General features: G+C 46.9%; 1 protein-coding gene across 3 annotated transcripts in view; it reads right to left on the bottom strand.

Moving 5' to 3' along the window:
- CDK14 (cyclin dependent kinase 14) overlaps nucleotides 1-24,973 on the bottom strand; it is a 658,689-nt gene that overhangs the window by 162,892 nt on the left and 470,824 nt on the right. For all 3 annotated transcript variants that reach the window (XM_013004655.2, XM_045288804.1, XM_045288805.1), the window contains one exon: nucleotides 3,921-3,984. In XM_013004655.2, coding sequence (XP_012860109.1) covers nucleotides 3,921-3,984 — 64 coding nt within the window. The remainder of the gene's footprint in view (nucleotides 1-3,920; nucleotides 3,985-24,973) is intronic.

Here is a 24,973-nt window from a genome sequence, read left to right as displayed (position 1 = left end):
ATTATTTGCTTAGTGCACAGAATGAGTAGTATGACGAAAGGATACGGTCCTGACACACATCTTTCTGGATTTTAAATAATTCAGTAACCCCTTGTTCTGTTTGAACTACCTCTTCGTTAGTGTACAGGTTTGGTATAAACACAATTAATTGTTCTGGGTTTCTGGCTCTTTGCAAAATTCCCCAAGACTTTTATTATGATAAACAGTTTAATGCCTTTGCACAAGCAATAAAACACAAGCAAATGTTCATCTGGCATTCCTTCCTCTCAGTCAGACGCCTATGACATCAGCACTGAGGGCCTGCAAGTCGTGTCCTCTTCTGAATTCGACTTGCATTTCTGGCAGCTACTTATTGGTGCACCACTGCATTCCCTTTTAAAATAAGTTCAGTAAAAGTTCACTCTCGTGTGATATTAATGATGCTGTTTGATAATGTCTTTATTCTGTTGGACTACTTCTCTCTGGGATGGTCATAGATATGGATCTCTTCCAGTTGGCTGATCAGGTAGCTGTCTTTCGAGCTTCTTGGCATAGACATGCAAGTGCTCCTAGCATTGCATCTGTTTGTTGAAACATCTCAACTGGTATTTAATAAATTCACAGAGCCTTGTTTTCACCAATTCTTTGAGGGAAAGCAGATCAAGACATAAAACATGTATTGTGTTAAGGAAATTAAATATTTATAATTCCTTACATTTCAAGAAAGGAAAGAAATATTAGAAACGAATATAGTACGAGGCTCCTGGTGAAGGAGGCAGTGCTACCAGAATACGCGCCTAAGGGACAGGGCTGGAGAGACAGTCAGGATGACCCTTCTGTATATTTCTGGCAGAGCATAAAGTTATTATCTATTTAAAAATTCGATGATGTCTTCATGGTACCAACCTTTTTCTTTCCTTTCCCCTCAGCAGCCTTCCTAACACACCCACTGAGGTACAATAAGGAGGTGAAGAGTGGGGTTGAGGACAGGTCAGCGTCAGCCAATGACTGCCAAGCCAGGTCCAACTCACGGAGACCCCGGGCGAGTCAGAGCAGAACTGTGTAGTTTGTGGTTTCAATGGCTGATTGTTTGCCAGGGCTTTCTTCCAAGGCACCATCAAGAAGACTCGATTCTTCTTGATTAGCACTGCTGGTTTTCCTCCTCGGGGGATGCTTATTTTCTTTCTCTGGAGTACGTGGTCCGTAGAGAAAGAGAGTAAGACTCTTCTGGGTGGTCTGGTAAGTGGGGCACTCATAAATGTGCTTCCTGGACCTGAGTGTATCACCTAGTCTCCCCCTGACTGTTCCCTAGCCAGCTCAGGAAGCACTTACCAAACCTGCCTTCTCCACAAACCACAAAAGCCATGCCAAGAATGCCTTTCTGACATGTCAGCATCCATGCTTGCGTCCTATCAGTGCGATATTCTTTTGGTCCTCCGTGATCATTTATGCATGATACATATATAAAAGTAGTACTTATGCATAGGATCAATAAGTAGAATCACATAAATAGTTTCCCACAAATAATGTTTAATTCAGAACATCAAACACTGACTGAACACCCAAACATGGACCATCCCTGAGTTCACGAAGCTCACCACTCACTGCATGATAATACTTTCCAGAAGACACCCATAAGTACTTTTTTACATTGCTGGTGGAGATAAATTCTATTTACACTAAAACAAACAAGGCATTCCATGCTTTCTGGTGCAGAGACTTGGCGGACTCAATGCCTCTCTTAGTTGCTCCTTTCTGCATCTAACTGTGTTCATTTAAAATCTTTCTACCTTTTCTTCTTTCTGCTTCCCTAGGATTTAAGATCCGAACACAGGAGAACTAATCATATTAAACAGCCCACACTTGGCACATTTACAGAGCACTGTATTTTCACTTAGATTCCATTTGGAACAAGAAGATCAGTTAAAAGATGCCTCTTGCTTGGTTTAAAACAACGGCAACGACAAAAAGCTCCATACAGTGATGCTTCTATAGTCTTCGAGGACATAGAAGTCATTGAGAATTTTCAGCAAAAGTACAAAGGGTCTTTTGGGAAGCTGAGGAAGATAAAAGAATTCCCCACACACTGTAAACTTCCTGATGAAAAAATATTAGGAGTAAAAATAGCTTCCCGACTCAGTCATTCTTTGAGATTGATAATTTATTCTGATCGCCCCCCCCAAAGGGGAGGAAGGGCAAAAAAGAATCTGCTTGGCACCCCTCACAGGAATTATTCAGAAATTATTCCCAACCCACTTCCCTCACAGAATAATGGACTGTTAGGCCATCCATAAAATCCCTTTCAGTAATTTTATGGTGTGTCTCTGCATTTCATAATCTATTTTTTGTAACCACAAGCGAGAGAAACCATCAACAAGAGAACCATTTTATAAGAACTCATTCTACCGATTTTATTAAATTTCCCATTCCAAACCTTTCAGCCCTCCTCTAAAAAGAAAACAGTCTAGTTTTGAGACTCCTCTTTTTAAGTTGTAATTAATGGGCTTAAACGTAACAACTGAGAGGACACTCAGCACCGGAGGGGGTGGTGTGCCCTGCTGCACTTGGAGGTCTCTATCAGGCCTAAGGCCCTAAGGATGCAAACCACGGCCGCAAAACCTGCAAGTTTCCTGACTGCCACCTACCGACCAGGAAAAATATGACAGCTTATTTTTAAAGTTCCACCTTTTCTCTAGGGCAGTGGTCCTCACCAGTGGGTTGCGGCCGCTCTAGGGGTCAAACGGCCCTTTCACCAGGGTTGTCTGATTCATAACAGTAGCAAAATTACAGTTTTGAAGTAGCAAGGAAAATAATGTTATGGCTGAGGGGTCCCCACAACACGAGGACCACACGAAAGGGTCACGACCTTCGGAAGGTGGAGAACCACTGCTCTAGGGTGTTCCATTTTCTAGGGTTATCGGTGCTTGACATCAACACAGGTACAAATACGTCTGATACGACTGGTGTATGGATTGTTATCAGAGCTGTACGAGCCCCCAATAAGATGACCTTAAAAAAACAGGGCTGGATGCTCCACAATAGGGCACTCAGAATATTGGCTCTTTAAGTTCAAGTTTATGAAGCACATGGCACTCTAAACAAACACACCACATATACAACCAACGTTCACAGCCATCAAGTTAATTTTACTCTTAGTCCTCAAAATGGAAAAACCAAACTCGGCCATTGAGTCAATGCTGGCTCGTATAACTGTCCCATTGAGTTTCTGAGACTATAACTCTTTACGGGAGTAGAAAGCCTCATCTTTCTCCTGTGCAGAAGATGGTTTCAAACTGCTAACCTTCTGGATCTCAGCCCAATGCACAACCACTAAATCACCAGGGGTCCTCTCTCTCAGTACTAGTTTTAGGGGGGAAATAAGAAAAAAACGATGTTTTCTCTGTCGTGTTTACTACTTTCCCAACTTTTACTGTAAGAAGCCACCCAGATATATTTTAATACCAACTGAAACGTTGTTTTTGTCTACGTAGGCTGTCTCATGATTAGCTGGTCAAATTAAACAAAGTACACACGGTGGGAATTTATCTCTGGCAAAACACGCCAGCTGCCATTAGGTGGACTCTGACTCATGGTGGCTCCGCGTGTGTCTGGCAGCACTGTGGGTTTTCACTGGCTGCTTACTCTGGAATCAGATCACCAGGCCTTTCTTCCAAGCTGCCCCTGGGTGGCCTTGAACTGCCAACGTTTAGGTTAGCAGCCTGGTGCTTAATAGTTGGTGCCACCCAGCGACTAATACTCTCTCTTTAAGCAAATACATTCTGAAAGCCAGAGGGCCCCTCCACAAACACCCAGAAGACAGAACTGCAAAAGTAGTGGAATTTCTCCGAGGTACTGAATTAGGCTGAGGGGGTGCATGGACACTGGCATAGTCTCTCCTGGCGGTAGGCAACGTGGGACCAAGTGGAGGAGGCAGCACGTACCTGGCTTAAAGTGTGGTAAGGAATGGACTCCAGGCCACGTGTCCTCATTTGGTGTTCCAAGAACCTAGTGGAGAGCAGGAAATTGTGGAGACAGACGTGTTACTTCCAAAGCACTCAAAATTCTTATAGAAAACAGTACACTGCATATTATGAAACTCTGGATTTTTCCCCCATTGTCATGTGCCAGGGATTTTATTTCAGTGAAAACAAACCCAGCTACAGAGCCACCCAGCACCAACCTCTGTGTTATAACAAACGTGACTGCATGGCATGAGATGTGTTTAATCCGCTTTGTTTTACCAAGTCCAGGCTGGGCGAGCAGGCTGAGGGCTAAAAATGCTAAGCTGGCCCTTCATGGGACGGAGTGAAGTATGTACGGGCCCCTCATGACTCTTTGGTGAGCCCTTCCTCCCAGTACCCTGGCTCTTCACCTAACAGTTCTCATGCTGCCAAGTCTTCTCCCACATCCTCCCTTCCGAGCATCGCAATAATTCAAAGGAGCCGGAGAAGTACTTAGAAGGCTCAAACTCTCTATTGTTTGTCCTCATCACTGGAGTTCAACATTTTAATGAGGTCATTTATTCTTTTCCCCTTTGCCAAAATGCCCTTCCTATGCTTCTCCTCCTCCTCCTCCTTCATTTTAGGGTCCAAATGTCCACCTCGCCTACTTTCCTATCGACCACCACAATGCTTAGTCTGGCCAAGGCCCAACGGGGCAGTTCTAGTTCACACCTCACTGGGCATTTTCCAATTCTGTGACCTATTGACTATGAGCCTCAAGCCCCTGCGGAGCACCAGGAAGTTGACGAGCCAGCAGCCCAGATCCTGAAGATGGATTCCTTGGGGTCACACCTTTGCTACACGACTTGCTTACCAGCCAGGTAACGCTGAACAAGGAACAACTTCACTTAACCTTCGTTCCCTCCATTGGAAACTGGGGCTCATCACAGCAGCCACTTCATTTCTAGGACTACGTGAGTGGTGAGCAATTCCCAAGGCACTCAAAGACAGCTGGGTCAGGGCAGGGATGTAGGGGTTCAGTGGGAGAACTTAACCGGCTCTCCTTCCCCAGGGCGACTCCCAGTCGGGGAGAGCCAGTGCCCGCACCCCCGCTTCACACTGATGGGTGGGCACGGGTCGTCAAACCCGTTAGAAAGGGCAGGGATGAAGTTGGAAGCTGGCAAAGGAAAGGAGGGATGGCACATATCGTGTAAGGAAATGGGTGGTGTTGCCTTGGTCTCTGACGAGCAGGCAATTAGGCCTTCCAGAGCTCCGGCTACTTCCGTGTTCATTTATCAGGAGGGGCAGGCCTGTGACGTCAGAGGGCAGCATCCACACAGTGAGTGTTGTATGCACCGCTTTGCTTTCTACTTTGGGGTTAAATACATGTATTTGTGTTCCTCACAGAAACACTGGGTTCGGGAAAGGGATCATGCAACCCTTCCTTTAAACCAGTGGTTATCAACCTGTGGGTTGTGACCCCTCTGGGGATCGAACAACTCTTTACAGGGGTGGCCTGATTCATAACAATAGCAACATTGCTGTTATGAAGTAGCAATGAAAATAATTTTATGGTTGAGGGGTCACCATCACATGAAGAACTGTATTAAAGCGTCGCAGCATGAGGAAGGTTGCAAACCATGGCTGTAAACTATGATTGGCTATTTCTGGAAGCACTAATCATTACTAGCATCAACAGCTAGAGCTACACAAACAAGACCTTATTATTGATGGGTGGGCAGGAGACTGAGGTAAGAGGGTTGAAAGGGCTGTAACACAGACAAGAGGAGGACTTTGTTCTGACCTAAACAATTGTGAAAACAGTGTCTCTTTAAAGGCAGCCCTGGACTTTTTGTAAAAGTAATTCCAACCATTATTGCAAAAGAGGAAAACAATTAAGTCTGTGACCATCAAGTACAGCTTAGCTGGAGAATGTTCCAGATAGTTCTCATGCTAATTTTTCATGAGGGTCAAAGGAGTATAACAGTATGAAGCGTTAGCAATGGAAGGGGAGAGATTTCAGCAACAAAGTCACAGCTTGTGTGCAGGCAATTCATTATATAAAGTCATGAAAAAGGACATTAGGTGACTTGTGTGAACGTCAGGCTGCGTGCTGGTAGTCCTGGTATTAAGAACACATTCCATTCCTAAATGTGTCTTTAAGTCAAATGCTTATATAAGTCATGGTGGTTAGGTACAGTTAGTATCTAATGTTAGTCAAATTGTTTTTATTAGTACACCTAGTCCTAATTTATCGATGATCTCATTATTCACCATCTCACAGTTATGACGACTGTAAAATATTGTGTGCATTAACAACATGCACTGACAGTAATGGATGCCACTGTGCACGGCACAGGAACCCAGGTTGTGACAGTTCAGGTTACTCAAGTTAGTTGGGCTGTGATTCTTGGTGGCGCAATGATGTAATTTGTAGCTATGTAATGCTGTAGTCACCCTCCGTTTTGTGATCTGATGTCACCATCCTTCATTTTTGCATAAAGACCTGGTCTTTGGACTCTTATCACGTTGGGAAGTGAGGCATGAACACATATAGTGTGCCTTTTTATGTACAAAAAAAATCAAAGAATCATTTTCAGATATACTAACACATCTTTAACGTGATAATAGATGAGCAAGCTCACGGCCATTGAGTCGATTCTGACTCTTGGTGAACCTACTGGATAGTGCAGAACCATAATAATATAGTGTTTTCATGCGCATTGTAAAACAGCACCCATTTTAATACATTAGGCTTTATGAGGGTTGAGATCACAGACGTATATGTGGTTGGATGCTGCCTGGACTTTAAGCAGGGTTTGATTGCACATGGAACAGACCTTCTGAACGGTGTGCAAACAATGAAAAGTCCAACCAGAATGTGAGCCGCAATGTTACCCTGCCTGCACCTGATTCTAAAGGTCTGTAGCAAAATCACCCAGGGTACTATCCTCATGCACAGCCAGTGTTTCTGTTTCAAAAAGCTGGTAAACATTTTTCTCAAGGTAGGAATTAAGATGGCTTCCCCAGGTCAAGAGCCAAACACGAATAAGCCATACACAATAAACCATGGCTTTCTTGGGCAGTGCACATCAGCAATATTTATTAGCATGACCTAGCAACATTCAGCCAATCAGGTAAGCCCAGTTGGCATACAGTAATCAACCTTCCCCAAACAAAACGGAAATGAAACATAAGTCGAAGATCACAGCAAGGGGCAAGATATTTACTTATCCAATTGAATTTCAACAGGTTGTTGTAATTGTGTAAACTCAGCATTTTCAGTTTGGGTCACTGTCTGATCATGAATATTTGTCTCACTCAAAAAAACTCTATTGACCCACTAGTGTTTTTTTGTTTTTGTTTTTTTTGACAGCAACTATCAAATATAAAGGCCATCTCATAAAAATTAATGAGAAAGAGAAGTACATACTTAAAAACAAAACAAAAACTCTTACACAACCAACTACTGAAATCCCAAACCTCAAATTATACTCCTGCCTACAGTCCTGGATCATTTACACAGGATATGCAACATGGGCAGGAAGTGGGCAAAGGAAAGGAAAAATGAAATATTAATTGGGTTCCTGTAACAGCCTTTTGGGGGAGAGGCAGCTGGGGCGAGGCGTGTGGTCAAGGGGAGTGGGTGTGCCCTGCTTGAGATGCTGGAGCCTCACTGTGTGAGTGAATGAGTAGAGCCATCAGTCCACACAAAGGAAAGAGGAATTCTCAAACATTCCAACAATTATCTTTTGCACAGAAAATACTTCAAAAGAAAATTGCATCTGGTTTGCCATCAGCGTTGGAAGTGAAAGGTGGCTCTCATAGATGCCAGTACGCAGGCTGATTTTAGCAGACACTGCCGGCCTTAAACATGCTAAAATAGGCACACATTCATGTCAGCAGCTTCCCCCAAACCTGTGCGGGTGGCCTGTGCATCTCCTTGCTCTTTTACTGGCTCATTCCTTCATTCTGCTACCACTCACCATGACTGTCACGGGAAGGTAGGGGGGTGAGACAGAGGCTTCCCAGTCTTCAGAGACAGATGGGCAGGGATAGAGACAAGTTGTCTTCAATGTAGTATGTGTTTTGTCAGAGGTATGGGAACTGTAATGTGAGAACTCAAAGGAGGTAGTGCTTAGGTCTTAACCACTGTATCACCAAGACTCCTGGGGGAGAAAGGCAGGGGAGAATCACGCAGGAAGGGGCAGTGTGGACTCCTTAGGTGAGGAGAGAGGGGGTGGGAGGGGCAGCACGCTGCTAGAAGACTTAGACAGAATACCTTCAGTTCTTGCTTTTGTACAACATTGTTCTCTTCCTGAAGGCCCTGCCCTGCCCCTGACCTGACTGGGTCTATTCTGCTTCGGGTTCTAGGTTAAGCCCCAGAGTCACGTTCCCTGTAAGCCTTACTAGCCTTTCTGGTCCAAGTTACAGCTCCGTCTTTGTGATCTCCCAGGGTTTTCTGCACTTTTATCATAGGATCTCTCTCACTGCCTGGTCAGAATTCGATCATTCACTAGTCTTCCCATGGGTCTGTGGCCTACAGACTTGAGACTATGAAATTCATCTCACATGCCCAATGGGTGCCTGAAGCAAAATACGCACTCCACAGCCGCCCAGTGAATGCATGCATGGATGATCTGTCTAGAAACCACGGGAAGTTGAGTGTTGTTGGATTGTTGGCTCGATCATGGGCCAAAAAGATGGGGGTCAGATTCTGAATTCCAGGAGATGACACACACATCTCTGTCTCAGTTGTTCCTAAACTGCAGGTGGCAAGAAGCATTGAAACGTTGTGCAATTGATTTAAAGAGTTGGCATCAGCCATTTTGGAAAAAAAAAAGAAAGAAATACAAGAGAAGATATCAGAAGGATTGTGTGTGGGAAAGATTCATGTTGTTTTATCAAACTTTGGTTCAAGTTTAAATCTCTGTGTGGTCACAGCGAGTCACCATGTCCAATGTAAAAGCCACTTACAACAGGGAGCAAAGTGTTATTCTTGAAATCCAGAACACAGGCAGGAGAGCAAGTCTGCGAGACCAGAACAGAGAGTTCGGTTCTGGACCTATTAAATGGTGGGGATGCCTGGCAGGTCACTGAAACAGACAAATGCAAAAGGCAGCTAGAAACAGAGAAGTGTGTCTTGTGTTGGTCTGGGCAGACTAGAGAAAAATTCACAGACACTCATGTGTATAGGAAAGAGCTTTATATAAAGAGTAATCAGGCATGAAGAAAACATCCCAGCCCAGTCCAGATCAAGTCCGCAAGTCCAATATTAGCCCTTATGTCCAATACTAGTCCATAAATTCCTCTTTAGACTCATGCAGCCATGCAACAATGCCGAATACAGTTAGATCACAGGCCAGTAGGTGGAAATTCTTGTGGATCCCTTGGAAGTAGAAGCACCTCAGCACTGGCAGGGGTCTCCACGTGGCTCCTCCACCTCCCAGGGCTCTGGCTGCATCAGCATAGCTCCATCAGGCTCCTTGTCAGTAATGTCTTGCAGGGAGTGAGCATGTGTCCCGCCTCCAGTGAGCTATTTATTTCCTTAGAGCCTCCAAATGAGGTCATCAAGCTGTGACCTGATTGGCAGGCTAAACTCCACTCCTTCACTCTTAAGTCTCACACTGACAACAGATTATGTAACTACCATAGTCTCAAGAGAGGAACTTCAGAGAGAAAAGCTTTGGGAATTCTTTACCCTCTACAAAGGGGCATCAAAAAGTTTATGGGGGAAAATCGAATTTCCCCATAAACTTTCTGAAGTTTCCTTGTAGAAACCAAATGCCAAAAATATGGGAGGCAAAAGGATTTCACTTCTCTTCGTTCACCTGTAAACCGTTGCCAGGGTTGTCTTTGATGTTCCGGAGTAAATGTTAACATCTGTGTAAGAACCTAACGGACGACTCCATCAGATCAGTGGAGGTACATACCACCTGACGCCAGGGAACTATGGCGCTATGCCCTCAAAGTTACTCCTCCAGGTGAGGCACAAACCCAGCCCATCAGGCCAACCTCTCTGATGGGTTCAGGAAGATGCTGAGAAAAAGAGGTTTTCTCTGCTGAAACATCTACTCCACATATAAGAGAAGAAAGGGGGATTCTAAATCCTGCAGGCCAGGGCTCAAATGTACATTGCACACCCCCACCCCCGCACCCCAAGAACCAGGGTTTGTCAGAAAAATCTACACACCCCTCCTTGCTATCAAAAGCCCCACCAATTATCAAGTTTCCTATAGTCTTTGCTTTGTACAGGCCTCGGGGCTGCAGAACGAAGTCCACGGGCTTTCCGTGAGGAACCCCTGTGGTTTCAGCAGAACCACGACTGCTAATAGTTCATCTTGGGTCAAAGAGAGAGAAGTCTCTAACAGAGAGACTCTGGCAGAAAGAGGCTTCCTGCAGAGAGGAATCCTGGCCTATCAGATGCAAACAAAGCTGCTTCCTACAAGTATGCTTAATGAAGACATACAGACAGGGCTGGGCTCCCTCTTTAGGCTCCTGCGTTTTATGAGATGGGTGCTCTACCGTTGGGCTACTGACTGGAACCCGCTTCAACAGGAGTCCTACGGCAGTAGAGAGCAACTGAACAGCTCTCGTGACGTCAACCAAAAAATAGAGCATCTCTGAATGATGGTTGTTCCCAGCCGTGCGATTTTTAGGTTCGGGAAGATTTCTCCTCGTTCCTCAGCGAGAAGTGCGGAGTAAAACTCGCGAAGCGGGCTCAGCAGACTCAGCTGCGGTGTTCCAGGGCCCAGCCTGAGAGCCCGGCTGAGAGGGTCATCGGCCCTACTCTGGAAGGGATGGCACCGTGCCTAGGAGAGCCAGGGAGAAAACGTGGAACTTCGCAACCTATGTTCCCTGCACTTAGGAAAACAACCGCCAAGAGGCAGGGCAGAGGGGCGTGGGTGTCTGAAAGGAGCACCGAGGGTCCCGTGACCTCCTGCGTGCGGAGGAGAAGGGCATTTTGAAGGAAGGGAACAGCTGGAGCGAGCATGAGAGAAGAGAATGTGTTAGGTGAGGGAGGTCACGGATGCTAAGCGCGGGAAAGCTGAAGGGTGAGCAAGGACGGAGAAGTGATGGAAGGGAGTCCACTTTCATCACGGAAAGCCTCAGAAATGCCAAGGACATACTCGGATCAATATCCATCTTCTATCTTTCTCTTGCCCCCCTCCACCCCCCAAGATGTACTCCCTTGACCCGGCAGATGATCGTCTGGGAAGAAGAGCACAATGCCTGTGGAGGGAAAGGGGGGGGGGGCAGGGCTGGGACAGCGGGGTGAAAGAAGACCTTTCACTATTTTGGAGCCCGCTGCGTGGATGCTCCTGTTCCAGCACTGACCGAATTGTAGTTTCCATTCACGAGTGGGATGGGCGTGTCTCGAATACAGACAGCACGGACAGCCCTTTCTAGGAGGAGCAGAAAGCGGACGATGGAAAGAGAAGTGTCCTGTGGTCTAGAGGGAGAGACCGGCATCCACACCAGAAAGACAGGCTGCCCAGATGCAGGGGGCCTCGCCAGGAAAGGAAGCCTCACAAAAGAAGAGATTTTTCAAGCAGACAAGGATGCTCCTGGGAGGAGTCAAAGCATGTGCAAGGGCACTCTGTGTGTGTGCTAGAACATGAATGGGGCATTGAACACTCTGCTCACATTATGAGAGCTAGTCCCTTTACCCGTCTCTTTGGATCTTCCAGAACACGGAGGAGAAGCCTCAGCTTCTCCTCTTTACGACCTAACCCTCGCCAGGAGTCCAGCTGGACGAGAACTGGGATACTCAGCAAGGAGGGTCAGACCTAGCCAGAGGCCGCTGGGGAGACCTACATTCTACAGATCACAGTCACGGAAAACCGGTGAAGTCCTACTCTGACGTACGCGGGGCCACGAGAATAGAAATCCACGTGTGGGCAGCTGGTTTTTCCAACATTCCTTTACGTTCCTCTCCAGGGCGAGCAGACCTCAGGTTCCAAACCCAGCAAAGCTGGAAGATCCAAGGAGAACTTAGTAATCATATTGACTGGTTCTTCAGTTATTGTTTTACACAGACCTTCTGTTTATGCCAAATTATAAAGGTTTTTTTTTTTTTTAACTTTCTGTTGTGACTTAAGTAGATCAATTATTTTAAATAAGCTGGCTGAAAGGCACACATGGTCAGGAAGAGAATCAGTGTCGTGATCCTGGAGCAAAAATGGGAGCGGTGGAATCGGGAGGCTGCTACGGGCGACCGTCAGGGCCAGAGAAGGAAGGAAGAGCAGGAACAGCGGTGAAGACCGAGGTGGCCCCTGGATGGGCATTCTCGGGGCTCGACTCTGCGGGATGAAATGCCAGGAAGTGGGCAGGCGATCAGCCGTCTCCTCCACCATGGGTAATGGTGCAGAGGCGGCGGCGGGGGACTCCGTGTAACTTTCTGAGCACCAGAGCCACCAGAGTGCGGGGTTCTAAGGAATGTTGCATTCTGCCACGTCTTGAGCAATCCAAACAAGACAGACACCCCAAAGGACCTTTTATTCAACACTTATTGTACCTGTGGGGACCTTTTCTTCACAATACTACCTTGCTTCCAGGGCGATCAGAGAAGAGAAATGCAGCTTGGATGGCACTGAATGTTTCACAGACAACTGATCAGTCTCTAGATCAGTGGTTCTCAACCTTCCTAATGCTGTGACCCTTTAATACAGTTCCTCATGTGGTGGTGAACCCCCAACTACCAAATTATTTTCGTTGCTACTGCATAACTATAATTTTGCTACTGTTATGAATCATAACGTAAATACCCGATATGCAGGATGTATTTTCATTGTTACAAATTGAACATCATTAAAACATAGTGATGAATCACAAAAACAATATGTAATTATATACTGTGAAGTATTTATTTCTAATGACTAATAAATGAAAGTTTGTCTTGAACCACGGTGTAGCATGGATAACAGTCTTCACGCTGGGTACTCGTAGGTGGGGGTATCTCATGTGGGTGGACTCTCCTGGAGACTGATAGAAGAGTGGTGTCTCTGTTCCTAAGACCATCGGAGATAGGTATTTTCCGATGGTCTTAGGCGACCCCTGTGAAAGGGTTGTTCAATCCCCAAAGGGGTCACGACCCACAGGTTGAGAACCACTGCTCTAGAGGGAAATGGTGAGCATTCGGAGCAAGGCTTTGTCCATTGGGGCTTCCCCGTCCTTTTCAGAACACACAGACGCTCACGGGGCCTCCTCCTCAGTGTTTGCATCAGCGATTGGAAAGGCCTGTTGCCCCTCCCGATGACACAGCGCAGAAGGACTGGGTAATGTTCTGATGGCAGAGGCGGGGTCTTAACAAGGCTGTGGCTAGGGAAACCTGGCTGAACCAAACAGAGAGGAACTGGGTAGCAAAGCCTGGGACGTAGTGCCTATCAATGACTTGTTCAAGATCAGGAAGACCTGGCTATGATAAGAGACAATGGAGGGTCCACATATCTGACCTCCCTCCTCTGGCTTCCGACTACTGCGACGGAGCAGGGGCCAGGCAGGCCTCCACCGTCCATCCCGCTTGACCAATTCTGACACCCACTCTTCCTCCTCCGCCACTGTCCTCTGCTGGGTTCAAGTCACAGACAAAACTGACGATTAAGGGGGGTTACGAGGGAAGTGAACAGGTTATGATAAGGCAGGGTCAGCAAACAGTAGGAATACAATCAGTCCTTTGTAGCAGGACAGTTTCTTTCCCTGGTTCTCAGCCTCTCAGCCACATGGTAGACAAGCCTCTCTCTGTTCTGTCCCTCTCAGTCATACGGACCCTTGGTCTTTGCCTCCATGGACCAGGAAGCCAGCCTGCCTGTCACTCTCTCTTGTAGGTGATAAGCAGAAAGTACCCCACAATCTTAGCCCTGATCCTCCGAGTCTCTTGCAGTCTGCTCTCTTGAAATCTTGAACAAGCTCTTCCAGGGTCCTCAGCATTTCTCTCCTCCCTCTTGCTGCTTCAAAGGTGGCTCTTCCTTGCAGCCAGAGAAGTGGTAACAAAAACCAACCAATCCCCTCTGTTAGTGTCGCACATGTTTGCACAGTCCCACCCAGTCATTTGGTGGGAGTCACAGAGACTTGGGTAGAGGATCCTTAGGAAGAAGGACCACTTCACCACACTAGCAGTCGGTCATTTATGTAAAAGAGATTCAAGGGCAATTAACCTAGTACAAAGGCTGCCCACTAGAAAACAAAGGGTCTTAGGGTAGAACCTCTAAGGTGTGATATCAGCCACTTGGTCTTTGATTTCTCATGTTGGGAGGGCCACGTGGCAAGGTCCCCCAGTAGTCTCTCTATCCAGTAGCTAGCATGAAAGCGGGACCTGGGGCTTACAGCCTGCAAGAAATCTTATGGAAAGTTATAAGAGCTGTAAGAGGCCCCCAATCAAGTGATTTTTAAAAAGAAACCAAATGCTGCCTACGGTGTGAACCAGAAGCAGACCCTTCCCCAGTCAAGCCTCGGGCAAGACTAGTCCATGTCAGGTCTTACCTGCAGCCTCTGAGACCCTGGAGAAGAGGACCTGGCTAAGCCACACCTGGACTCTGACCCAGAGAAATTGTGTAAGAGACCCACCCCACTGCCACTGAGTCGATTCTGACTTGCAGAGACTCTCTATAGGGTTTCCAAGACGCTGTCAACCTTCACAGGCCCAGCCAGCCTCATCTTTCTACTCTCAGGGAAGCACGTGCTATTTGGAGCCACCAAGTGTTTAGTAATATTGTTCTGAAGCAATACACTATAAATCCTGATGCAGTCACAGAATCAGACTATGTACTACCTCCGTTATACTGGGTGGCTGTGCCAGGGCCGGGGGCTGGATATCAGGAGTACCCCAAATCAGGTGATGTTCTGAGAAAGGCATTCAGAGAGGACAGAGGGTGTGGCCCCATATTCCAGAATGATGATCGTGCTGAGAAGGTCTATCCTTCATGAGAAAGCAAGCGTGGGAGACATAACCCCCGAAAAGATGAAAAAGACGAGGCTGAGCTCTCCCAGTTCAGTTGGTTGGTTTATGGGGACAGGAAACGAGGGTGAGATATTAGCATGCAACAAAGGAGGGCGGGCTAATGACAAGGTACGTATAAAATGGAATGGGCAGCCTTATGAGGTGGAAGCAGAATCCGATTCAGGGTTGGACTGCACCACAGTTTAGATTCAGATAGGGTAACGGTCAAATCCTGCCTCCCAACACACAGTGAGCACACACCCTACAATTCTAATGTAATATTATAGTACATAGTTTGGGTGATAACGGAGATCAGACACCTACATTTAGCCTGGCTTTTATCTGGCTGTAATTACAGCGTAGAGGGAACACGAGGAGAAGTGTGTTGATACGGAAAAGGTATAATTAGAAGGCGGGGAGAGTAAGTGTGGGTGAAATTTCTCCTGTCTCTTTTCTCTCCAGAATGATACCGATGGAGGGCGCCGGCACGGTTACATGCTGGTATCAGAATAGTTTCTAGAAGCAGTGTGTGTGTGTGTGTTTCCTCTCGCATAGCAGCTACTACATAAGGGTTTAGAGTGTTCTGATGGTTCATTTTTGGCCATGGAGTATAGGTTATATGTGGAATTTGAGAGGTGCTTTAAAATGTTGTGGTTCTGGGTTTTGGGGTTTTTGCAGAGCAATGGAACTATATGGAGCTTCTATAGTGAGCGTAGCTACCTCTAAATGACCAGCAGGCGGAGCCATTGCATCGAGAAAACGAAATGCTGCCAATGGTTGAGAAAGCTGCTTGAAAATTTAATCAGCTCTTCAATAAAGTGTGGGATTGAAGGAGATGGTGGTTTTTTATGCAGAGTTTTCAACATACCAAAGGCATAGATGAGAAGGGACCCACATAAGCTAAGGGTAGGTCTTAAGAGCTTTATTAAAACAGAGTTCAATTCACCTCCCAGGAGGTAAAAGTCTCACCTTACTGTGCGCAGGGAATCATCTGGAAGGGCAATGGAGCAATACTGAGGACTGGGACCCACCTCAAGGCTGATTTAATTTAATTGGCTGGGTGCAGCCCAGACGTGTGGCATTTTCTAAACTTTTCCGAGGATGAGTCTACCATTAGCGAGGCTTGGGAGCCCAGATGGGACGAGGCTGAGCTCTCCCAGTTCAGTTGGGTGGTTTATAAATTTATTTTAAAAAGAGGGAAAAAAGAGTTTTTTTAAAAAGAGATCTTGAGCTAGAGACAGAGCGCCACAGAATATTTTTAGATGAATGAACATTAGCAGAAACCATTTTTTAAAAATTGGGGTTTTGGGGTGAAACACTCCAGAAAATGGCCATAGCATGCATCAAATGGAGAATTCTGCAGTGAAAGCAGTTCATTCCAAACGCTTTCTTTCCAACGGCATTTTTTATTCTCCCCCCTCCTTTTCTTCCAAATGCTTCTGTCCTCAGTCTCCCTGCACCCTGTGCCCACCTCAATGTCACTCTCATCGCCACGGCATTTTATTCCCCTCCAGACTGATGATTGCAACACAGCTTCAGATTGCTGGTCCCCAACTGTGCACTGTGGGAGCCCAGGGCGTGCAAATGTGTGCTGAGGCGGGAGGGGGCGGTGATGCCCAGCAGGAGCAGGGCTAGTCTGAGTGCGCCAAACAGGGCTTGAACAGATGGGGGGGAGGGGCATCCCATGGCGTGGCGGTGGCGGGGGATGAAGACACTGGATTCAGGAGTGCTTGAAGTGTGGTCCTCAGCTAACAGCATCACTGTCATCCCCCGACTTGACTAGCCAAATGTGCATTTTCCCAAGGTTCCTAGATGATTTGATATACACTGAAGTTTGAGATGCACTATTTTAACGAATTCATTATAACTGGGCTTTTTCACTCTGGGAGGCACAAGGAGCGGAGGAGAACGTGTAGCTACAGCTACACCCGCACAAAGTCCCTCTGTACGGTTATGTGTCCAAATTCCATTTGGCAAGCAATGGTGGGGCTCCATCGTCGTGGTGTGGGTGCCTCTCATCAGGAGCTGCTGGGGGACAGTGGTTGTGAAGAGAAAGATCTCAGCCTTCTATAAATAAGACCTCTTCTTCGAATCATTCCTGGAAGGGGTTGGTGTTATCTTCCATCAAGTTGGCCCCACCACATGGTGCGCCCCGTGCACCAGTCAAAATGCTGCCCGGTCCTGGGCTATCCCCAGGATAGCTCAGTCCACAGCATTTTCATGGGCTACCTTTTGTCAGCTCACCAGGCCTTTCCCCCGTGTTTAAAACCTTTGATGAAACCTGCTCAGCTCCACAGTGGGTGTTTATGCATGAGGTGCATGGCTGGGAATTGAGCCTGCGGGGCTGCGAACACTCAGACGCCAACTCACCGCCACATTAGCAGCCCTGTAAGACAGAGGAGAGCTGCCCCGTGGGCTTCCGGGATACGAGAGAATCCTACCACTGGACCAGCACTGGCCCCCTCTGGAAGCTGGGAGGCCACCGGCAATGGGAAGACCCTGGTTCGTCCACTGAGAAGCTGCAGCTGCGAGCTGAATGCAAACCCCGAGACCAACACTTGGCACAACTGATCACTTTGTTTTGCCTGGCTGAAAATAGTTTTCACTTGCTGAGCACCTACTATGTGCAAGGCACTGTGCTGATGATCAGGAGATACAAAAGGCATAAATACACTTTTCATCCCCCAAATATCGCCATGTTTTAAACTTTCATTTTGATGGCACACAGCCAGATACAGACCCCTAACAAGACACGGGGCTCGTTCAACAGGCGAAGAGAACTTGACATCTTCGGGTGTGTTTCAGAAATGTTGACACGTGCTCATTTGGCGTGCTCAAATGCTGAAACGTCGCTTCTTGTGGCGGCTGCACCCAATCCCCACCTATGGGGTGGCTTCGACAAAAGACAGTGATGTCCCCGCAGTCCCAGAGATCCAAAGCCCGAAAGCACTTCCACTGTGTGGACCCCGAGGTGTCGTGGGGCGAGGCCCTCTGCAGGGGAATCTCACCCCTCTCCCCACCTTTCTTGCGATGGCCTCCCCAGGTTTGTGACTGCATGTTTCCAATCTCCGCCTCCATGTTCCCATCACCTTCTCCTTGGTGGGTGGCTTCTCTTCGTCTGTCTGCGGCAGATCTTCCTCAAACCAGCAACCCAACTCACTGCCCTCCGGTCGATTCCACGCACAGCCGCTTCCATTGACTTCGTGCCTGCTGATTCCCTGAGTGCTGACTGTAAGAAGGTGAAATTCTGGGCAGTTTCCATCTTTTGTCTGATGATCATAATGTTTCCTATGGGTCCAGTTGTAGGACTTTTTGCTTTATGCTGAAGTGTCCCTCAAGCAGTAAGCGAGCCCAGTCTTCCTTGCTTTCAGCAAGCAGGGTGGTGTCAGCTGCATATCCCGAGTGCTAACAAGCCTTCCTCCAAACCTCACGGCACATTCTTCTTCACACACTCCAGCGTCTCCTATTCTTTGCTCAGCACGCAAACTGAGTTAGTGTGGTAAAAAGATGTAATCCTGACACACACCCTTCGTGATTTTACACTGTGCAGTGAGAAGGTCTGGATCTTTGCCCGTGTGTGAAGTCCACATGAGCACTAAGTGTTCTGGAATCCTAACCCTCTACAACATTGTCCATCCCTTTGCAGGGCCCATTGAGTTAAATGCCTTTGCGTAGTCAGTGAACACAAACATGTTTCTCGTATTCTCTATTTTCAGCCCAGACCCACCTGGCATCAGCAATGATAGCCCTCATTCTACGGCCTCTTCTGAATTGGCATGAATTTATGGCAGTGCCCTGTTACGTACTGCTGCAACTTTTTTTGACTTATCTAGAACAAAATTGTGCTTACGTGTGATATATCTTGGTATAGAAACCTCCCAATTGGCATTCTGTCAAATCCAAAGTATGACTTGAGCATGCCAAGCGCAGAGACAGACAAGGTTTCAAGAGTGGACGTGGCACACCATGAACTACTGATCAAAGACCAGATGGCGGTGGGACGACCGCAAGGTCTTTCGTCTTCCATGGAGAACGTGAAAGACCGTGGAGCCAGAACAGAAAGAAGATGCAAAGACGGTGTCAAGGCTCTGCAGCTTGCCCTTGAATGCAGAGAGCCACAGCCAAGTGAAGACAGGAGGAAGCAAAGGAGCTGAGCAGAAGATTTCAAAGGCCGTTTGAGAAGACAAAGACTTGTAATGAAATGCGAAAAGACTTGGAAGTTAAAAGACCAAAAAGGGAAGAATACTCTAGGCATTTCGAAAGCTCCAAGAACTGAAGTACAAAAATCACCCATTGAGGTATTTATAGAGGTCTAAAATATAAAATATATTTATACAGGATGGTGGGGAAATAGATCTACGTGCATATATTTATAGGTTTAGTTGTTATGCTGTTGTTATGCTGTTGAGTTGGTCTGGCTGAAGGAAGCACGAGAGGAGAGGGCAGAACCCCCAAAATTCTTACAGAAGCAGACTGCCCCTATTATTCTCCATGGGGCAGCTGGTGGGTTCGGATCACTAGACTAATGATGAGCAGCAAAGTGCATCACCACGGCAGAAGATGGACATTGGACCACCACTCAAGTACTTATTCAATGCAAGAACACGTTGTTCTATTAAATCAGCATTCCACGATGCACACCATCCTGACATGATCGCTGAAGACAAAGTGGGTGCATAAGCAAATGTAGTGAAGAAAGCTGATGGTGCCTGGGTATCAAAAGATATAGCATCTGGGGTCTTAAAGGCTTGAAGAGAAGTAAGCGGCCATCTAGCTCAGAAGCAACAAAGCCCACATGGAAGAAGCACATCAGCCTGTGTGACCACGAACTGTCAAAGGGATCAGGTATCCAGCATCAAAGAACAAAAAGTCATATCATTGTAAATGAGGGTGAGTGCAGAGTGGAGACCCAAAGCCCATCTATAGGCAACTGGGCACCCCCTTTCTGAAGGGTTGCGGGGAGGAGATGAGCCAGTCAGGGTGCAGGGCAGCAAAAATGAAACATATAACTTTCCTCTAGTTCCTAAATGTTTCCTCGCCCCACAATCATGATCCCAATTCTATCTTACAAATCTGGCTAGATCAGAGGATGTACACTGGTACAAATAGGAACTGGAAACACAGGGAATCCAGGGCAGATGATCCCTTCAGGACCAGAGGTGAGAGTGGCGATACTTGGAGGGTGGAGGGAAGGCGGGGTAGAAAGGGGGAATCAATTACAAGGATCTACATATAACCTCCTCCCTGGGGGTTGGACAACAGAGGGGTGGGTGAAGGGAGAAGTCAGACAGTTTAAAATACGACAAAATAATAATATGAATTATGAAGGGTTCATGAGGGAGGGGGTGGGGGGAAAATGAGGAGCTGATACTAAGGGCTCAAGTAGAAAGCAAATGTTTGAGAATGATGATGGCAACAAATGTACAAATGTGCTTGACACAATGGATGTATGTTTGGACTGTGGTAAGAATTGTATGAGCCCCCAATAAAATGATTTTTTTAAAATTACCCTTTGAATTGCACTCTTGGAGGATGCTGTGGGCACCATCTGGATATAGCGGCAGGGATGCAGTCACCGTGCCACCAGGGGCAGGTGGGCGTTCACTGCTTCAGGAGGTGGCATATGATGGAGAGCCCATGGCACTGAAGCAAGAAGCCCAGGCTTCACTGAAGGTCTTGGGGATAACCAAGGGTCCAGGAATGAATGGGTGACGGTTAATCTGCAATTCAAAACCTAAATCCCTGGACGATATTCAGCCTTATAATGACCCAACAGGGGAGAGTCAAACCGCCCCCTTTGGGTTTATGAGTTTGTCCATTACAGGAACCAACAGCCAATTGAAATTATAAGGACAATTACAAGCAAGGAAAACTACATCATGAGAAAATGACACATTGCAAGTGTAGCAACAAACACACACACACACACACACACACACACACAACCTTGCTGTTGAGTTGGTCTGGCTGAAGGAAGCACGAGAGGAGAGGGCAGAACCCCCAAAATTCTTACAGAAGCAGACTGCCCCTATCATTCTCCATGGGGCAGCCGGTGGGTTCAGATCACTAGACTAATGATGAGCAGCAAAGTGCATCACCACGGTGCAACCAGGGCTCTTTCATTGTTCCTTAAAAACAAAACAAACCCACTGCCATCGAGTCAACAGTGACTCACAGCAGCCCTGTAAGTCAGGGTCGAACTGACCCTGTGGGTTTCTGAGACGGTAGCTCTTTACCAGAGCAGACAGCCTCCTCTTTCTCCCTTGGAGTGGCTGGTAGTTTCGAACTAGACATGGTGGTTAGCAGCCCAACATGGAACCCCTATACCACCAGGGTTCCTCATGATCCCTTTACCACTATACATTTCCATAAGGTAAGCATAAAGGGTTGGCACGGAACAGGGAGTGGTATGCCAACTGTCTGAGAGCTGCTGAGGACTGACAATCTGTCTTCCCAGAGAAATACTTCTCTGCTTAGTGGTTAGCCCCCTGGCTGGTCCACGAGAGACGGTTTAATTCCCAATAAACCAGAAAGCATGACAGAGCCAAACCACCCTGTACAATGGTCTTTCTAATGGAAAATGCATCCACTGTGAAAATCACAACCTTCTTTCTACAGAGGCAGCTCAGGGAGCTGGCCAAGGGCCCGTGTCTCCAAACAGTAACCTGGGCCAGAAGCTCTGGCAAGAGCTAAAAGAAGCAGGCCCGGAGCTTCCCAGTCCAGAGACATATCGAGGTGGAGGCCACGAGTGGAAGGGGAGCCATGGCTCAGAGAAAGGACGGGAAATGTGAAAAGGCGAGGACTGGGCCAAAGGGAATTGCTTTCTCTGTGGATCGTAGTGTGCTCAACCGGGTGTGGGCAGGGAAGCCTTTTCTAAGCGGCAAGCTTGAATGTTCTGTCTCTTCTTCACTTTCATTTTGCCTCTGACTTCCTAGCACTCAGGATGGGCCAGTTGGAGCTCCTGGCAGAGGTGAGGCACTGAGGGAAAGAGCCTGGTGATGGGATGCCGCAGGCAGCCCTCAGGGAGGGAGAGCAGCCCAGAGCCTCGAGATGCAGGCAGGGAGGCAACGGTGTGTCTGGGAGAGCTGTCCTACATGAGGAACAGTGGGCCAGAGCCTGCGGCATCAAAGGACAGCCGCATGTTGACTTGTTCTCAAAAAAAGCTGCTGTTATGTTTAGAGCTTGAAGTAAGGGAAGCAAGAAAGTGTGGGTTACAAGGAAATCCTAGTAAATGGCAGGAATGGTTCAAAGATTTAAGACGAACTAGTTCTACAGAACGTGCTCCCTCGACAACCTTTTATTGTGGTTCTGACATGCACAGTTCTAACCTTCACGTGCTCGTGCACTGTCACATATTTATGCATTTGTGTATAAAACGTGGCGAAGCCTCGTTTTGCCAAGAGCGGTGCTACAAACGACAAGCTGAGTATGGGAACGTCAGACTCCGACAAAGGGTGATGCTCATTCTAAGTTCTGGGTCGGCCAGGTTCCGCCATGCCTGCTGCACATCAAGGAGAGACCCTCACCTGCAATTGGGTCCCAGAGGGCCAAGGAGCACTAAACTTTGGAATTCAAATGCTACATGTAGTAAGTTCCTAGAGCTGACAGTGAGGCATTCTCCCAGGAAGTGCTAGACCTCCAGTCCTAAACGGGTGGAGCACCCCTAAGAGCCACAGGCGGAGAGAGGTGGGTTTGTGCTGGGCTCTGGGCAACCCGGAGATCACTGGAAGTGCTCAAGGGGGTTGGCTGTGACCTTCAGGCACTGTTCTTCTTCATTTTATGCTACAAACTAGCTTGCTTTCCTGATGGCGAGCTACCTGAGTTAGAGCATAGGGGGGCCCTCAAAAAGTTCAGGGAGAAATAGGATGAAAAGATAATGGAATTGAATGTTTGAATTCAATTGCATTTTTCATTGTGAATTAAAAGAAGGTTTCTATTAGACATTTCATACACATTGCGTTTCAACTCATCCCTTGCGATCCTCACCATGTACCACTGGGTTCCCTGTTTCCATTCCTCCTGTCCTTTTAAAAAGAGAACATTAAAGCCAAAGCCACAGCCGTATTATCCAGATGAGCAAGGCCATGAGCATGAGGTCATAACGGTGTCCAAGGGGTTGCTGATATACAGAACCTTAAGCAGGACACGGGGGGGGTTAAGAAAACACATGGTTGGTGGCAGCTCCATACATACCAGTTATGGGTGGGAATGCAGCCCCGATTGGGATGTATATGTAGGATGTGGTGGAGGGAAGACATTACGAGACTGGTCCAGGGGCTTCCCCAAGGTAGGGAGGGCATGTCTCATAACTATGTGACCTCCCCACCCCCTCCCCCATTACAGTAATCTCCATCAAGGACACGCCCAGCCGAGCAAAGCCCCCTGGTATTTTAATGCATTTCTGTATCAAAAACATATCCGATCAATTGATATTGAGATATGGGTTATATATGAAACAGGTAAGAGACTAAATGCTACTGCAGCTCCCCGGCCATCTTCTTAATTAGTCTGCTAATTCTGCTATCTCCACAGTGAAATGAGAAACAGTAGGCTGGAGTCATCCTACAGGTCTGCTGTCAGTCAAAATGTACCAAGAAAAGACAGCGAGGCGAATCTACAGAGACAGTAACCAGATCGATGGTTTCTTTGGGGGTTGAGAGAGGAGGTGGCGGGGGGGATAGGAGGTAATAATCATGAGTACAAGAAAGAAGAAAATGTTCTAAAATGGATTGTGGAATGACTGTGCGATGCTTCTTGCTAGGACTGAATTGCTGACTGGATCGTATGCCAAGGAAACTGCTTAGAAACAAACAGCAAGAAAGGAAACGAGACCGAGAAGAGCGGCAGGAGAGAAGCGGACACACCTGAAAATGACCTGGTCTCACAGACTGAGGAGCGGGGCTGACGGGTCCGAGGAAAGAAGAGCTGATGTTGCCGAGGGGTTGGTTCTGTGTAGGAATATGGACTGGGCATTGATCTACAGGGCTGTGCGAAACAGGCGGAGTGTCTAGCCCAGTGTCACCTTCCTTAAAAGCACTTGTACAAGTACGGTACTTGGAATGCGAGAGGAGGACGTGGTCTCTATATTCTGGCAACATTCCCATTAAAGCACATCATGAAAAGAATCTAAGCACGTATGTTGACCTTTAACCAAATGTTTATCCTTATATGAAGGACCACATGGGGAATAAAGGTACTCAGACTAACCAGGAATTTGGCTAGCATGGTTTCTCTCTTCCTATCCTCCATCAGATTTCTGTAACTTGATCTGTTTTGCGATTTCTTCATTTTTTTTTCTGAAAAATTTCCTTTTATTTTTAGTTATCAAACTTCAGCTATGACTGGCAGTTCAATAAATTTGCATATAATTTTCAAACATGCTTTTGATGATGTTATGATATATATATATAATCATTTTATTGGGGGCTCTTACAGCTCTTATAACATTCCATACATCAATCATATCAAGCATATGTGTACATATGTTACCATCATCATTTTCTAAACATTTACTTTCTACTTGAGCCCTTGGTATTGGCTCCTCTTTTTTCCCTCCTTCCCCTCCCTCTAACCCTCTTGATAAATTATAAATAATTATTATTTTCATATCTTACATTGACCACTGTCTTTCTTTACCCACATTTCTGTTGTTCATCCCCCTGGGGTGGGGGGTATGAATTGATCATTGCAATTGAATTCCCCTTCCTTCCCTCCTTCCCCCACCTTCACCCTACCCTCCTGGTATTGCTACTCCTATTTCTGCTCCCGAGAGGCTTATCTGACCTGGATTCCATGTGTTATGAGCTCTTATCTGTACCAGTGTACATGATCCGGTCTAGCCAAAACTGAAAGGCAGGACTAGGGGGGTGAGGAGGCCTCAAAGAACCAGAGGAATATTGTGTTTCATCGGTGCTATACTGCACCCTGGATGTCTCATGCCTTCCCTGTGACCTTCTGTAAGGAGATGTCCTATTGTACGTAGATGGGTTGTGAGTCTCTGCTCCGACCTCTCCTCATTCTCAACAATATGGTTTCTTTGTTTGTTTTGGGTCTTCCTTTGCCTGTTAGACAATCCCATTGACATCTCATGATCACACAGTGAGTGTGCTTCTTC

The sequence above is a fragment of the Echinops telfairi genome, unplaced genomic scaffold (genome assembly GCF_000313985.2).
Source record: "Echinops telfairi isolate 266 unplaced genomic scaffold, ASM31398v2 ScPeMD7_23;HRSCAF=83, whole genome shotgun sequence".
Classification (NCBI taxonomy): Eukaryota; Metazoa; Chordata; class Mammalia; order Afrosoricida; family Tenrecidae; genus Echinops; species Echinops telfairi.
This window is presented reverse-complemented; position numbering and strand designations above follow the sequence as displayed.